Source organism: Condylostylus longicornis, unplaced genomic scaffold, assembly GCF_029603195.1.
Source record: "Condylostylus longicornis isolate FDR11 unplaced genomic scaffold, ASM2960319v2 ptg000098l, whole genome shotgun sequence".
NCBI classification, from domain to species: domain Eukaryota; kingdom Metazoa; phylum Arthropoda; class Insecta; order Diptera; family Dolichopodidae; genus Condylostylus; species Condylostylus longicornis.
This window is the reverse complement of record NW_026578066.1, coordinates 2,364,686-2,379,748: the sequence shown is the minus strand read 5'-3', so window position 1 is coordinate 2,379,748 and position 15,063 is coordinate 2,364,686. Positions and strand designations below refer to the sequence as shown.

Below are 15,063 nucleotides of genomic sequence, written 5' to 3'. Positions count from 1 at the left end.
ATTTATAGAAAATCAAATTTTTTCTTAATTTCTTATTATTTTTTTAAAATTATTTGAATAATTTTTTTTATATTTAATTATTATAAAATATTTTTCATTTAAATTTTACAGTATTTTTAAATTTTTCTGTTAAACTTTCTATTATAATTTTTCTTATAAAAAGACTAAAAATTGAAGTATAAAATTATTTAATTTCTATACATATAACATAACTTACATAATATATGTATATGTATGTATATATAATTTAAATTTACTATTCTTGATATTTTTGCTTTTACATACTAAATGTACATATGTACATACATAGACACTATGAAATAAAGCATGTACTTGTCGATTCATTTACCTACATTTAATGATAACTAACATTCCATACTTATTATATATATACATTATTATATATATAGCTATTTTGGTTTTTCTCCAGTTCGAGAATCGATATTATGCAAAAAAAAAATAGCATAAAAATTTCTGTAGTTGCAGCATGTGCATTATTTGTGCATACGTACATATTTACATATATTTCTGCAATTTCATCTATTTTTCTATAAAAAATAATTATACATACATATACATATATTAAAGAATAGGATGCAAAAGAGTGAACAACAAGCAAAATAAAAAATTAGACCATTGCATGTGTTGCATTCTGCATTATATAAAATATTAAAAATACCTACATCTTTTCCTTCTATCTCTTTTTATATTTAAAAGGCATACATTATATACATACATGCATATATAAATGCATATATGTAATATGCATATTTTTATTTATCATAAATACTTATTATACACATTAAAAATAAAAAGAACAATTAAAATAAAAATATGAAAAAAAAAATTTAAATGAAAAGTAAAATATTAGTCATGAACTTGAAAATTCGTCAAGAGTCAAGACGGTATACATAAAAAGTTTTAAATTATAATATAATATCTATGTATATATACATATAAATGTATATATTATATATATGACATAAAATACCTTGATCAAATAAACTTATGCGTACAAATATTTAAACGAAATATATGTATACATATTTATGTATACAGGTGTACAGGTAAATTAAATGCATATACTCATACATAATTTTTATATTAATAAAAAAATATTTTAAATAAATTGTATTTATTAATGATTTTATTAATTAATTAAATGTATTAGATATTATGATTAAAATTAAAGGTGCTAGAATTTAAAAAAAAATTAAAGATGCAAAAATTATAAATTCTTTATAAATTTAGATTTAAATCAAGAAACTTCTAAATTAAATCTGACAAGTCTTTTTAAACATACTTACAAATTTTCAGAAACTGAATATTTTACTTTTGCATACCCTATTTGTAACATACTTTAATAATTATTCAATATCCAACATTTTTCTATTCAACTTTATTCTATACTTCAAAATTTTAAGTACGATTGTGTTTTTGGAATATGCTGCTTTTGCAGATTTGCAGTTTAGATTTATCAAAACTGCTTTATATTAAGACCTAAGTTAGAACTGTAATATCTTATTATTCATTATGTTCCATATTTGAATTTTATTTTTTGTACCCTCAGAAATTTCCAATTTCCTTTTTTTTAAATTACAGAAATTCTCGACGGGTTAGCTAGTTTTCAATAAACGTTATGGAGAATGTTTCTTTAAGTTCACATACATACCAACATTTTAGAATATAAATGACGACCTTCATATAAAACAAAATGTGTACTCCAACATTTGTCCAATTATATGCAAGATTTTGAAAATTCTAGTTGAAAAATAATTTTAAAGCAATAAAAGAAGAAAAGGTAAATCTACATGTAATAAATAATTTATGTATGTTTATAAAAATCTTTGCTTATGCTCATAACTGATGACATTGTATAAATTATATACAAAGTGATGCGAAGTGATTATATACGGGTTCGACTGTGTATTTACTATTTTGGAAATTTTGAATATTCTTGCTTTACACATAAATATTATAACTATTATTTAAAATTTAGGTATTTTATGTATATGCATGTACATTAAAAAGATGTTAGTTTCTACCCTTATATTTAAATAATATATAATATATAAATATATTTGTATATATATATATATAAGTTCGTTGTATAATACAGTATTTTGCAGTCTTTCTAACTTACAAATGGTAAAGTTTCTTACGAGAAAATTACCTTTTTAATATTATGACGGAGAAGTGATAGCTGTTTGCAAAATCAAAATTTTCAGACCTACATATGTAATTATTATGGTGTAACTAAATCAATATATAACATACATATATTCATCTTACATACCATAAATGTACATACTATGTATATTTTAATTAATAAATTTACAGATATTAGATTTTTAATTAACTTTGTTATATGTACATACATATATATGTACTCGTACGTACATATGTATTACAAACAGAAGTATATATTTACCTATTATAAGTAAATATTAATATACTTACATTTATACATACTTACATACTGATTCCGTGTAATTTACATACGTACGTATGTATATAATCTCTAAATCTATACGTATAAATGAGCAGAGGGCAGCATATTTACATACCTATGTAGGTATAATTACGTTAAGAAATAACTGTACACAGTACCGAAATGTAAAAATTTATATTTAATTTTTAAAATTTTTATAGCGCAATTCTGGATTTTGGTTTTTTCTTTTATTTGTAGTTGATTTGATAATCAGGTTTTTTTTTGCTTTTTTTTCATATTTTTACTTATATTATATAGTTACATGCATATATGTATGTATACATAGACATTTCTATATATTTTGTATATTTACTTTTATTTTTCCTGAATTAAATGACCTTGCTAAGTTGTTTTTAAGTGTTGGTAAAAAAAAATTAAAACCAAATATATATTTATATATGTATATATATATAAATAAAACAAGTTATACAAAATATATTTATTTATGTATTTATTCAGTGCACATATATTTTGCTACATAAATATGTACGCGTGTGTGCGATTTTATTATAAAACAATATAAGTGAGTATATAAGAATAATAACTTTACTTGCATATAGATATGTTTCATACCCTCGTTTGTATATATACACACATAATTTCTTATTTACATTTCATTCATAATTTTTTGCCAGTACACAAATATATTTGCATATACATACATACCTATACATACTGGTTTGAAATTCAAAAAGATTTACAAGGGCGCGCGCAAAATGTGGGTGAGGAATTTTAATTTTTTTCTCTTTTTTTTTTTTTGTTTTTGTAAAATGTAATTTATTTATGTATTTACATATCAATATTGTATTGAATCGCATTATACTTACATATTTACATCAATATATATGTACGTATGTATGTATATTATGTATATATATGCTTATTTTTACGAAAATTAAATAATTTACTTTAGTTATAAGTAATGTTGTGTATAGTGTATGTATTGTGTACATAATATGTACGTATGTAAGCTGCAAATTGGTAAAAAATTCAAAAATGATTTTTAGATTTTGCTCATTTTATTTATATTTTTCTCTACAACGGATGTTACATGAAAGTAATGTATATATATAAACATATGTATATATACATAACGGCTTTATATAAATTTCCATATAAATACCCACACTATAATCAACTTTTCCCCGACTTATTGGCATTATATACAAAAGTATACGCAAATACATAAAATGTTATAGGTATACATATTATTTAAACTTAATGTACACGAGTACTTATATAGGTAACTTACTTGCTAGAAGCTATAAATACATACATATATGTACATATATTTATATTTACATAATATAGTATTATTTATAAAGTAGAATAAAATGTAAAACACCAAAAATAACATCATATAAATATAAAATAATAACAACAACAAAAACCCACTTACAAAAACAAAATTATGTGCATATATTATTTAAAGTAAAAATAAATGTGTATGTACGTACATACGTAAATAGGTATAGATTGACAACTTGAGTCCATACATATATAAAAATATCCACCTACTCACATTTAAAGCTTTTTTGGTTTAGATGAATGAAAAATAGATATTATTCAATCGATATTTTACAATATTTTTGCTACAAATTACTATAGAGGCGTGATATTTTTTTTTTTTGTTTTTATTTTTCCATAAATTAATAAAGTGAAAAAAAAGTAATCTTGAAAAAAAAAGTTTCTGTTTGCACATAATATGCTTACATGCACATACAAATATGTACGAAAATATTTCTAAATATACAATAAAAGATTTGATATAAAAAATATTATGTAGGTGGATATTCAGTGACGGGCAAAGTGACTACCCAGCCTCAACTTCAAGTAATAAAAACTTTATGATCGAAAACTTCCTATGCTTAGTCAGACATGCAATTTTTTGTTTTACACTGTTTGATTGCTTATTTGTATTCCCTTGGTTTATATTCAAACGAGCCCAGATGCAACTAAATATACGATCGCATGCAATTAAGCAATCAAACCGTTTGTAATTTTTTACAAAGTAATTGAAATTTTTGGTTAACGCGATTGGATTTAAATTGATGCAATAGTTTAGTTTCTTAGATTTGAAGGCAACGATCTTACAATCAAGCGGTAATTTCAAAACGAAAAATTGATTTGAAGTGTCTATTACTGTTAAACCAAACCAATAAAACCAAACAGTGTTTCATTAATTTTATGTACTTATGGGTGATTGTCCACTCATGTCCATTTCTAGTTGGATACAATCTATTTGTATTAAAATTTGTGCAATTCAATTTTGAATTTCAATAGGAAAATTTTGATTTCACTTTTATAAATTTTATGATATATCGAAATTTCATTGTAATTCAAGAGGTGCATCTTAAAAATATTATAAATATACCGAATTGAGATTTGTAACTTTCGAAGCTCCAAATGGTTATTAAAATGAATACATACATACATAATGTACTCAAAATAGGGAATTAATTTTTATGCCTTAACACTTTGCCGTAATCTAATCTTGGTTCTAATAGAAAGAAATATTAAACTTTTGATTATCTTTTTACATCCTTCATAACACGTCTGCAATTTTGAAAAATTCACTGAGAATATAGTTTATATGAAAATGGACAAGTGACCTCTTAAAGTAATAGTTAACAATTCGTATTGTTAACTCATCACTGATATAATAACTACTCTATTGGTAGTTACCAAACTATAATTTATGTAACTACAAAATATTAAAAAAAAAGTAAAACGAAAATATTACATTCGTGATTTATTTTTACCGGGTATCTGCAAATATTTCTAATTGATAAATTTATGTACATATGTATATAAGTACAATATTGTTATATAAAATGAAAACTCAAACTAGTTTACTAATTATTTTTAATGAAAAGTTCAAACTAATTTTTCGTTTTTTTGCTACACTGTAACTTATTACTCGTATTTTACGCAGCAAAGAAATACCTTAAATATTATGAATGAGACAATTTTTTTGTTTCATGTGGGTTGATATTCTATCAAATCGATTAAAAATTATGTGCATATTTTTATGGTAAAAGTAGTAAGATTATTTTAATTTTAATTAATCAAAAAAATTTTATCGAAAATTTTATAGTATAAATGAATTGAAATTGCGTTCCAGTAAAGTTTATTTGCAATCAATTTTTATTTTTATATATACTTAGGTCTCAAATAATAATTAAATCTGCAATTTCTCTATTGATTAAGATATATTTATTTTATCGACTTAACTGAAATAAAAAATTTAAACATTGCTTTTTTTTGCTTTAATATTCCCCAACCATTTTTTTAGCAACAAACCAAATTTATTTCTAAACTGAAACAGATAAAAAAACTGGATGCAATATGGAATGAAAAGACCTTTGGATTTTAAATAAATCACTGCTGTTATTAGCTGATTCCTAGGCTTGTATATGGATATGTACACAAATATGTACATATGTATATATGATTTTATATAAATGCTGTGTTGTGGAAATTAAAATAAAGTAACTTGTGGTCAACAAATAAATTAATGAAAATATGTATATAAATGCGTACTTTTTGCATATTGTGATAGTGCAAACAACCAGATTTTTGGAAAATATGCAATAATAGAGACTATTAAAAACATATGTGTTTGACATATTGGTTTCCATGTTTTACAGAATTTCATTACTGTTCTTTTAGTAATACTATAATAAAATTATGTGATACCCGTACGAATTTGTTATCCTATTTGCGAATAACTAATGTGCCATAACTAACTATGGGGCAGACTATGACTTTAAGTTGCCGTATTACCATATTAATTTATGCAAAATTTCAGTACTATGTGTTTTTCAAAATACTGGTTGTGCCAAACTACTATTGAAGTTGTATGGCAGGTACCAGAAGGAGCCAAGTAATTTCAACGACTTTTATGAGACACATTGGCCCTACTAATATATTCGTTTGTGTGAAATTTCAATACCATAGCTTTTATAGTTTCTGAAATATAGTCAAAAAATTTTTGAAGTTGTATGGCAGGTACCAAAAGGAGTCAAGTAATTTCAACGACTTTTATGAGACATATTGGCCCTACTAATATATTCGTTTGTGTAAAATTTCAATACCACAACTTTTATAGTTTCTGAGATATAGCCAAATAAATTTTGAAGTTGTATGGCAGCTACCCGAACCGGTACCCCGATCATGTCCAATTTAAATAGGGTTCTGGAATTTACTACAATAAATCATTTGTGAAAATTTGGTGAACTCAGCTCAATTAGTTTTTGAGTTATCGTTCGGACAGACGGACGGACGGACAGACAAAGCTAAATCAACTCAGAATTTGACGCTGATCAAAAACATACACTTGAGTCTATATTTAACGCCGTTATTTCTTAGCGTTACAAACGGTAAGGCAAATTTAGTATACCCTTCGAACATACGTTCGTACGGGTATAATAATTTTATGCGATTCAAACGATTGTTTTAGTTTGTGTTCTTCATATTTTTCTGTTATTTGCTTTTGCTCCCACGACCGGCTATAACATTTATGTAGTTCATACATTTTAGTACACAAACATACACAATACTAGAAAATATTTAATAGGAAATAACTTCTGCTCATTTTAATTTCGTTTAAAGTTGTGTTTAGTATTTATACAAAAATAATTTGAAATAAAATTCATGATCCCGCTGAATTTCGTAGAATATCAAAATATTAATATATATACATATATGCATATGTTTGTACAAATATATATACATATATATATATATGCACATACATATATATCAAATTATAAGAAAAAATTATGATCCCGCTGAATTTCGTAGAACTCCAAACTTTTTTTTTTGTTGACAGCAAAGCAAATAAACAAAACCAAGCGAAATGAATAAAAAGAGATTTTTAATGAATGAACTACTGCGATGATTTTTATATATGTGTATATATGCATACAAATATGTATGTATGGATATGTACATATGTATGTACATATTTCTTAAGACTGTTATAGATATAGCAATATAATGTTGATTATTCTGAACATATGTAAATACATATGTATGTTTATTTATGTTGAAGTACATACATATGTACATACAGGTCTACGAATTGTTTTAACTCCATTTAAAAGAAATTATGTAGGATATTTGGCTTTGCCTGTTTAGCATTGTTTACATGTACAGTTTACATATGTACATGTTTGTATCTATTTACTAAAATGTTCTACATATTATGATTATGTAGCATGACTTACATACGCTTTTCGCAATTCAGTTTTCATTGGAGCTACAGCGGTAATTAATTTATTGTCAATGTAATTTATTCCGTTAATGATTTTCATATACATATGTAGTTTTTTAAATACAATAAAATTTATACATGCCTTCAAAAACATTATTAACCAACACAAGTTGTTAAATATGTCCACAATGCAAAAGCTAAATTATTGTCTTCATTTATTGCTCCCTGATATCTATTTGCGGTTGACGAACGATTTCATTTTAAAAATTTTTTTTGCGTTGTAAAAAACAAGTACATATCTATTCTATATTATGATTGTGGTTGGCGTGTTTCCTACTTCATATATGAAAGTTATCAACCTTCTACACTTTGATCTAAGTCATGAGGCCGAGAATCTATAGTAAAATATGGAAAAGCAGCTTATTGTGAAGAATTAAAATTTTACAAAGTTACTTCCAAATTTTTGTTATATTTTTTAGTTATTTTCTAATATTTGTCTATTATAAATTAGTTGTCATTTCTTTATTCACATATTTATCCATCATGTGAACTTGCTCAAATTTGCTGTACTAGGAAATTAAAAATTAAAAACGTGGCCCAGTTTAAAAAGTGCAACAAAATAACTCGTTTACATTTAGGGTATCAATTATAAACAATAGTTTTTTATTTTCTCTTCCTATCTCCGAATTAAAAAAACTGTCAGACTATTAATGTCACTGTAACTGTCAGTTGTTTCCTTATCGTTTTACGAAAATAAAATAATTTTTTTTGACGAATTATGAAATCTTTGTGATAACGGAAAACCAAAAAAAAGATTCAGGAATATATTTTTTTAAATTTTAATTATGATTCGTAATATTTCACCAATTAAAACAATTGTTAATGTGAGAATTACTTAATAAATACCATTAGTTAATTCTTGCTTATTATTTTATAATGTATTTTAAAAAAGATAAGATCTGGAATAAAATGTCAACACACAAGCACCACAGTAAAACGAATAGAAGAAATTCGAGAAAGATTATCGAAAGGTCCAAGTTTTCAGGATTTTGTTCAAAATCCAGACTATGGAACTGAAGAATGGAATAAAGAATATGAAGGAAAACTAAAAAGGGAAAAGGGGGAAAATGATCGTTTACCCTTACCTCCATGGTTGAAAACTGAAATACCAAAAGGAAAGAATTTCAGTAAAATCAAGGCACAATTAAAGGAGCTAAAGTTGGCAACAGTTTGTGAAGAAGCCAGATGTCCAAATATTGGAGAATGTTGGGGTGGTGGAGAACATGGTACGCAAACTGCAACAATTATGGTTAGTTTGATTTAGTCAATATTTTGGGAAAAATACATGCAAATATTTTAAAAGCTGGCTAAATTTTGATATTTACTTGTTTCCCATTTATAGTTAATGGGTGATACTTGTACAAGGGGTTGTCGGTTTTGCTCAGTTAAAACTGCGCGAAATCCTCCACCACTTGATCCAACAGAACCTGTAAAAACTGCTACAGCGATTGCATCTTGGGGATTAGATTACATTGTATTGACATCAGTCGATAGAGATGGTATAACTAGATGAACAAATTTTAAATATATTTTTTACGTTTTTTGTTTTATGTAGATTTAAAGGATGGCGGTGCATCGCACATAGCTGAAACAGTTAAAGAAATTAAGAAAAGGTGAACTGATTTAAACATAGTTAGCTTTAATAACATCTATTAAATTTAATTATAGAAATCCGAATATATTTGTTGAATGTTTAGTACCTGACTTTAGAGGAGACGAAAACTGTGTTCGAACTATTGCAACATGTGGCTTGGATGTTTATGCCCATAATATTGAAACTGTTGAAAAATTAACTCCATTTGTAAGAGATCGACGTGCCCAATATAGGCAAACATTAAAAGTTTTAAAAGAAGCTAAGAGCGTTAACCCAAACTTAATAACGAAAACCTCTCTAATGCTTGGTTTGGGTGAAACTGACAAAGAAGTCGAACAAACAATGAAAGATTTAAGAGAAATAGAAGTCGATTGTCTTACATTAGGGCAATATATGCAACCAACAAAGAGACATTTAAAAGTGGTGGAGTACGTAACCCCAGAAAAATTCAAGCATTGGGAAAAAAGAGGTAACGAACTTGGATTTTTATACACTGCTAGTGGTCCATTAGTAAGAAGTTCATATAAAGCTGGAGAATTTTTTATAACGAGCATTTTAAAGGGTCGTCAACAAAATAAACAATAATTAGGAAAATTTTTAGATGTTAAATACATAATTGAATCTTTTGTATGTGTATAAATTTAAATGCATGATTTATATACATTAAATATATATCTATTAAACAATATCCATAACAATAAAAATAGCATTATTAGTTGTTAATCCCTGAAAGAATACATCAAAAACATTCTGGGTCAGAATCTACAGCCAAAACTGTGTCGGAATCTGACGGTAAGTATGTTGGTTCGAAACATCTTCTAAATAATTTCTTGAGTTTTTTACTAGGCGGGGACGCAGGAATACAATCTTCTTGAATTTCAGTATCGATAAAAGTGACAGAATCATCATCACTTATGTTTAAAGTCACAGGTGGAGGAAAATTACTGACTCTTGTCGATTTTTGATTCCTTGCAGCGTCATTTTTTGATGTGTCATTTCTAGCACTGTTTTGTTCTTTTTGAGAATGATTTTTTATTGTACTTTCTAAATCTATGTCCATTAAGATATCATCAGTAATATCATTTTCATCATCTAAACTAACAGTGTCTGTTAATGATTTTTTTCGTAAATTTTCATTTTGGTTTTGCGACTTGTTATTCACGTTATTTTCTTTTAGAGATATATTTCTTGTGTTTGATTTGTTCACATCCTCATCTATCATCGATATATCATCGGGTGATAAAGTAGACATAAACAGTGTAGCTTCAAACACTGATAAATTTGCAATTTTGAAAACAACAGGCATTCCAGCTTCTTCGAAAAACACTGAAATATCAATATTTAAAGATTCTGCGAAATGAAGTAAAGCTCTAAATTCTCTTAAACAATAAGTTATAGAACACTCCTTTTTAATGGAATAAACATCAAATTCTTCTCCTTTCAGCTTTAATTGTGATCTCATAAATTTTGGATCAATTACCTGACCATCTATGTAATTTTTAACTATCAAACGATTAGATTCAGCTACCATAGTTATTTCATCTTCTTGCATTTGAAAATTGTTCGAAATATCAGAAAATATTTTCGTTGACCCACAGATTCTATTTCGCTTGTCAATGTTTCCAATACTACCCGGTTGAAGCACTTCGACATCTAAAATTTATTAAATACAATGCTGATATTAATGTGAATTATAATATAAAAGTAATAGTATAGAATCACCCAATATAGAAACTATATATTTCTTTTTGGTATCTAGCTTGCAATTAAATTCTATTATTAACTTTTCGGCTTCCGAATCAATTGATATTTTGCATTGGTCAACTTGTTTCATATTTTTGAAAATTCCTAAAAATGTTTTGATTGATACTTTACACTTCCCATCAAAGATATTTTGACTTAAATTTTCATATTCATAATCAGAGAAAAAGCTATCCAAAAATTTAAATGTAATATAAGCAGATTTTGTATAATTAATTGATTTCAACGATAGTCCATCAGCTGAAAGATTTGTTTACATTGTGAATTTATTTAAATGAAGTCATTTTCTGGTTTCATATTAGATTACCTTCGGGCTCAAAATATAAATCCCCAAATTTCGCGACTGTATTAATTGCTTTCGCAAATATTCTTGCATTATTCCCTGGTAAAACACATATCATTTTTATATTTTTCAAAATTCTAAGTAACCTTTTTTAAAAACACCGAAGTAAACAAAAGAAACGTTCGTGGTGCTGCATAAATGTCTATTATATGACATTTTATGTCTATTATGAGAGGTTAAAATGACATTTTCATAGTTTTATAAATAAATGAAGCTAGTACAAGTACACCTATTTTTTTATTTGGTACTTCTATGATTGGCTACTGGTTGATTGTCAATTTCAATTTTAATGATTTATTTTTTTTCAAATATTAGGTATGTCTGCATATGAAAGTTTTTCAAAATTTTATTTTGTTAAAAAAACTTGAGAAAACTTTATAAATATTAATGTTAAAGACTAGGGTTATATTGAAAAGTATTCAAAATATTCTTTTGCTTATTCAAAACGCGCCGGATTTTTTATTTATTTGTTCAAGATGTTTGTGGTGAATTTTTTTGTTAAAACTGGAATTGATTATATATTTGAATGCATAAGGCTTTGTGACTTCTGAGAATTATTTTTTGAGAAGGAATATAAGTAATTCTAAAATTTCTACAGTTTTGTCTGCAGAATTTCGACTTACAATAGCGTTTTTGTATCATTGCCTGGCGTCTAGTAGAGAAACTATAAAAGGTTTGAAGAAACACTTAAAATAAGAACAGGGACGTACAAAAACTAATAATTTAATTGGATAATCCATTAAATTTCGGTGTCGACTTGTCATTTTTTTAGCTTATTTATTTATTGTAAAAAGCAAGGATAAATTGCACTTGGCTTGGGAGATAAAATTAACAAAAGATATGAAATATAATATAATTTAACTTTGCATAATGTTTGCTGATGGTTACAAGTTCTGGTTAGCTTTCAAGACTGATAAGACCAAGTAATTGTTTACATTTTGTTATAGACTTAAAATTGCATGATTTTGTTTTGAATTTTTAGTTACTACAGATGCAGTCGTTATCCTTCATCAAAATGTCCTGGAAGGTGTTATGTCGACAAAAATGGAAAAGTGAAACACACAACAGAACATAATCATCCTCCTGAACCAAATCGGCTGCTCTTAGATAAATTCAGAAAATCTTTAACACGCAGAGCGGAAAAGGAAACTACTGAACTTTTTAAAATTTACTGTGACGAGGCAAGCAAACACGTAGATGCCGCGCTATTGTATCCTTTTGCTGCCGCTGAATCAGCAATGAGAAAAGCAAGACGGAAGCAATTGCCAGATTGTCCAGACACTGTTAAAGATGTTGTTGAAACACTAGACCATAATCAAGATTTATTTCGTGTTCATAGTGGTTCAGATAGAGACGCACTTTATCAGAAAACTATATCAATTGACGATTGTGTTTGCATGATTTTTATGCATCGTAAGACATTTGATTTATTTCGGGGAAAAATAGAAGAATTACATGTAGACGGATCTTTTGAATTTGTTGCACAAAATCATCCTACTTATCATTTAATAACATTTTATGCTGTACTGGGTCATATTGTAAGTCCAACTGTAAAATTGTTTCAAAATTAGTTAAAAATAAGTCAATGTTTTAGACGGCTCCAGTTGTATATTCCATTTCTACCGCAAAATCACAAGCAGCATGTTCCACAATATTCGCTTACTTAAGAGATGATTTAAAAATACGTCCAAAAATTTTGATTTGTGATTTTGATCCAATACTACAGACTTCATTATCCTATATTTATCCAGATACTGTTATTAAAGGATGTTGGTTTCATTACACTGATGCAGTTTTAAGCCAAATGAAATTGTTAAAGCTAAAAAAAGAAACTGCCAAGGGAATTGGCGCAAGTGCTTTAAAAATGTTACTGGTGTTACCTTTGCTACCACCGGAATATATGGTGCCAGGTTTGGAGAGTACAAGGAAATGGATGGAAGAAAAGACAATATTTTCAGAGGGCCTATCAAATTTATGTGATTATGTTGAAAATCATTGGTTGAGAGCTGTTGGTACGAAAAAAATGTCAATTTTTGGAACAACAAGAATATCATCAAATCATTTGAAAAATTTTAATAAAGAATTAAGCAATACTATAGGTCAACAAAAACCAGTAATTTGGGTTATTCTGGATTCTTTAACACAAATAGCAACAAAGATATTTGTTAAAACTTCTAGAAAAATTAAAAATTTTAAAAATGCAGCTCATTTAAAAACTATTTCTACCAAAGGTAATAAACTTGTGAAAAATTTTTAAAACATGTGTCATTTTAATTTAAACATTTATAGATTTTGACACTTCTAAACAACCTACGAAGCTTCCGGCTAAATCTTTAAAACGAAATGAATTGATCTCAGAAACTGTAATATCCAGGGCAACGCAAGTCTGGATAAAAACACCAGTGCATTTACGGAATCCATTAGTTTTTCTCCAATTAGCAAGTCACTGCATAAATGACACTGTATACTTGGAGACATTGTCAGATATAAAAGAAAGATATTTGCATCCTATTACGACTCCACCTGCCACTGTTATATCAAACATAATTGTGTCAACTGCCAACTCAAATGTCTCTAGTTCGCAAAATAATGCTATAGAACCAATTTCAACTCAGTCAATCATAACATCTCAAACAGATTCTTTAACTTCGTTACCAACACATTCATATTCAACAGGTACTTGGAATACGGCTACCCACCAGGACGTTTTACAAAATTGTGACAGTCCGTTACAAGATCTACAAAATGCTCCGAATTCTCCATCCTTAAGTGTTATTCTTCAAGAGAACACATTTAATTGCCCATCTATTACACATCAAGAATTTTTATTGGCTCAGCCGGGTCAGGCACCACCCGATTCACAACAAAGTTCTTATACAAGTTGCTTTGCCCAAAATAGACTGAATGTAGATTTAAATAGAACTTCAGAATCTGCCATTCACTTACAACAAATACAATGTGATAATCAAACACAAAACTACTTTACTTTTAATGAATGCCATGTTATGGTTTCAGATTCAAACGTTGAAAATGATCGTGAAGCATGTGCAAATTCTGATCAAGGCGAACATTCTGCTATTCAACAACAACGACAAAATGTGTCATGTTTACCGACAAGGCATCAACAAAATGAAGAACATTGTAAATATCATAAAGAAACTCAACCATATAAATCTCCACATAATATGCGAACTAATTCTTTTGATATACAAAACGCACAAGTAAAATGTATATCAAAAACTAACAATTTTTCGTCTAAGTTATCAGAACCTCCACCATTAGTATTTTTTAATTCAGTTAAACGTTTGCCATGTAAACGTATTTTACCATTATTATCAGATCCTCCTCCTTTAGTTCCAATAAGAAATAATGTAACAAATAGTCTTCGGAATAAATCAAGCAACTATGGCTCTAATTTAAAAAATAATTAAAGTTATTTCTAAAACTTGAATCTGAAAGCAATTGTCTTAAAGTAATATTGAAGAATAGTTACAATATTTAAAATTTTTATCATTAAAATTCAGTTGAATACAGCTTTATATGCGTCTATATTAAAAAAGATTCTCTTTATTGCTATAAGCTTTTGCTTATTAAAT

At 26.9% G+C, this 15,063-nt stretch overlaps 3 protein-coding genes across 3 annotated transcripts; 2 read left to right on the top strand and 1 right to left on the bottom strand.

Annotated features, from left to right (window-relative positions):
- The first annotated feature begins 8,456 nt into the window (after positions 1–8,456).
- LOC129613960 (lipoyl synthase, mitochondrial) lies at positions 8,457–10,061 on the top strand. Its single transcript, XM_055528309.1, has 5 exons — positions 8,457–8,593; positions 8,662–9,018; positions 9,112–9,268; positions 9,325–9,382; positions 9,438–10,061. The coding sequence occupies exons 1-5, from the start codon at positions 8,555–8,557 to the stop codon at positions 9,946–9,948; spliced, it is 1,122 nt and encodes a 373-aa protein (XP_055384284.1). The 5' UTR covers positions 8,457–8,554; the 3' UTR covers positions 9,949–10,061.
- Positions 9,981–11,588, bottom strand: LOC129613959 (cell cycle checkpoint control protein RAD9A). Its single transcript, XM_055528308.1, has 3 exons — positions 11,432–11,588; positions 11,086–11,364; positions 9,981–11,016 (listed from the first exon to the last, which is right to left on the bottom strand). The coding sequence occupies exons 1-3, from the start codon at positions 11,523–11,525 to the stop codon at positions 10,103–10,105; spliced, it is 1,287 nt and encodes a 428-aa protein (XP_055384283.1). The 5' UTR covers positions 11,526–11,588; the 3' UTR covers positions 9,981–10,102.
- Positions 11,589–12,211: 623 nt separating this feature from the next.
- Positions 12,212–15,017, top strand: LOC129614007 (uncharacterized). The gene is made up of 4 exons (XM_055528374.1): positions 12,212–12,390; positions 12,450–13,005; positions 13,062–13,698; positions 13,757–15,017. Exons 1-4 carry the CDS (start codon positions 12,338–12,340, stop codon positions 14,896–14,898), a joined length of 2,388 nt encoding a protein of 795 aa, XP_055384349.1. The 5' UTR covers positions 12,212–12,337; the 3' UTR covers positions 14,899–15,017.
- The last annotated feature ends 46 nt before the right edge of the window (positions 15,018–15,063 follow it).

What these genes read in the sequence shown, in the direction of transcription:
- LOC129613960 (XM_055528309.1), top strand. Translation starts at nt 8,555, where the DNA reads ATGATTCGTAATATTTCACCAATTAAAACAATTGTTAAT. An exon ending in CAATTAAAACAATTGTTAAT is followed by an intron (nt 8,594 to 8,661) that starts GTGAGAATTACT and finishes ATTTTAAAAAAG; the next exon opens with ATAAGATCTGGAATAAAATG. An exon ending in GACATCAGTCGATAGAGATG is followed by an intron (nt 9,269 to 9,324) that starts GTATAACTAGAT and finishes TGTTTTATGTAG; the next exon opens with ATTTAAAGGATGGCGGTGCA.
- LOC129614007 (XM_055528374.1), top strand. Translation starts at nt 12,338, where the DNA reads ATGTTTGCTGATGGTTACAAGTTCTGGTTAGCTTTCAAGACTGATAAG. An exon ending in TTCAAGACTGATAAGACCAA is followed by an intron (nt 12,391 to 12,449) that starts GTAATTGTTTAC and finishes TTGAATTTTTAG; the next exon opens with TTACTACAGATGCAGTCGTT. An exon ending in AAAAACTATTTCTACCAAAG is followed by an intron (nt 13,699 to 13,756) that starts GTAATAAACTTG and finishes AAACATTTATAG; the next exon opens with ATTTTGACACTTCTAAACAA.
- LOC129613959 (XM_055528308.1), bottom strand. Translation starts at nt 11,525, where the DNA reads ATGATATGTGTTTTACCAGGGAATAATGCAAGAATATTTGCGAAAGCA. An exon ending in TTTATATTTTGAGCCCGAAG is followed by an intron (nt 11,365 to 11,431) that starts GTAATCTAATAT and finishes CAAATCTTTCAG; the next exon opens with CTGATGGACTATCGTTGAAA. An exon ending in ATATATAGTTTCTATATTGG is followed by an intron (nt 11,017 to 11,085) that starts GTGATTCTATAC and finishes AATAAATTTTAG; the next exon opens with ATGTCGAAGTGCTTCAACCG.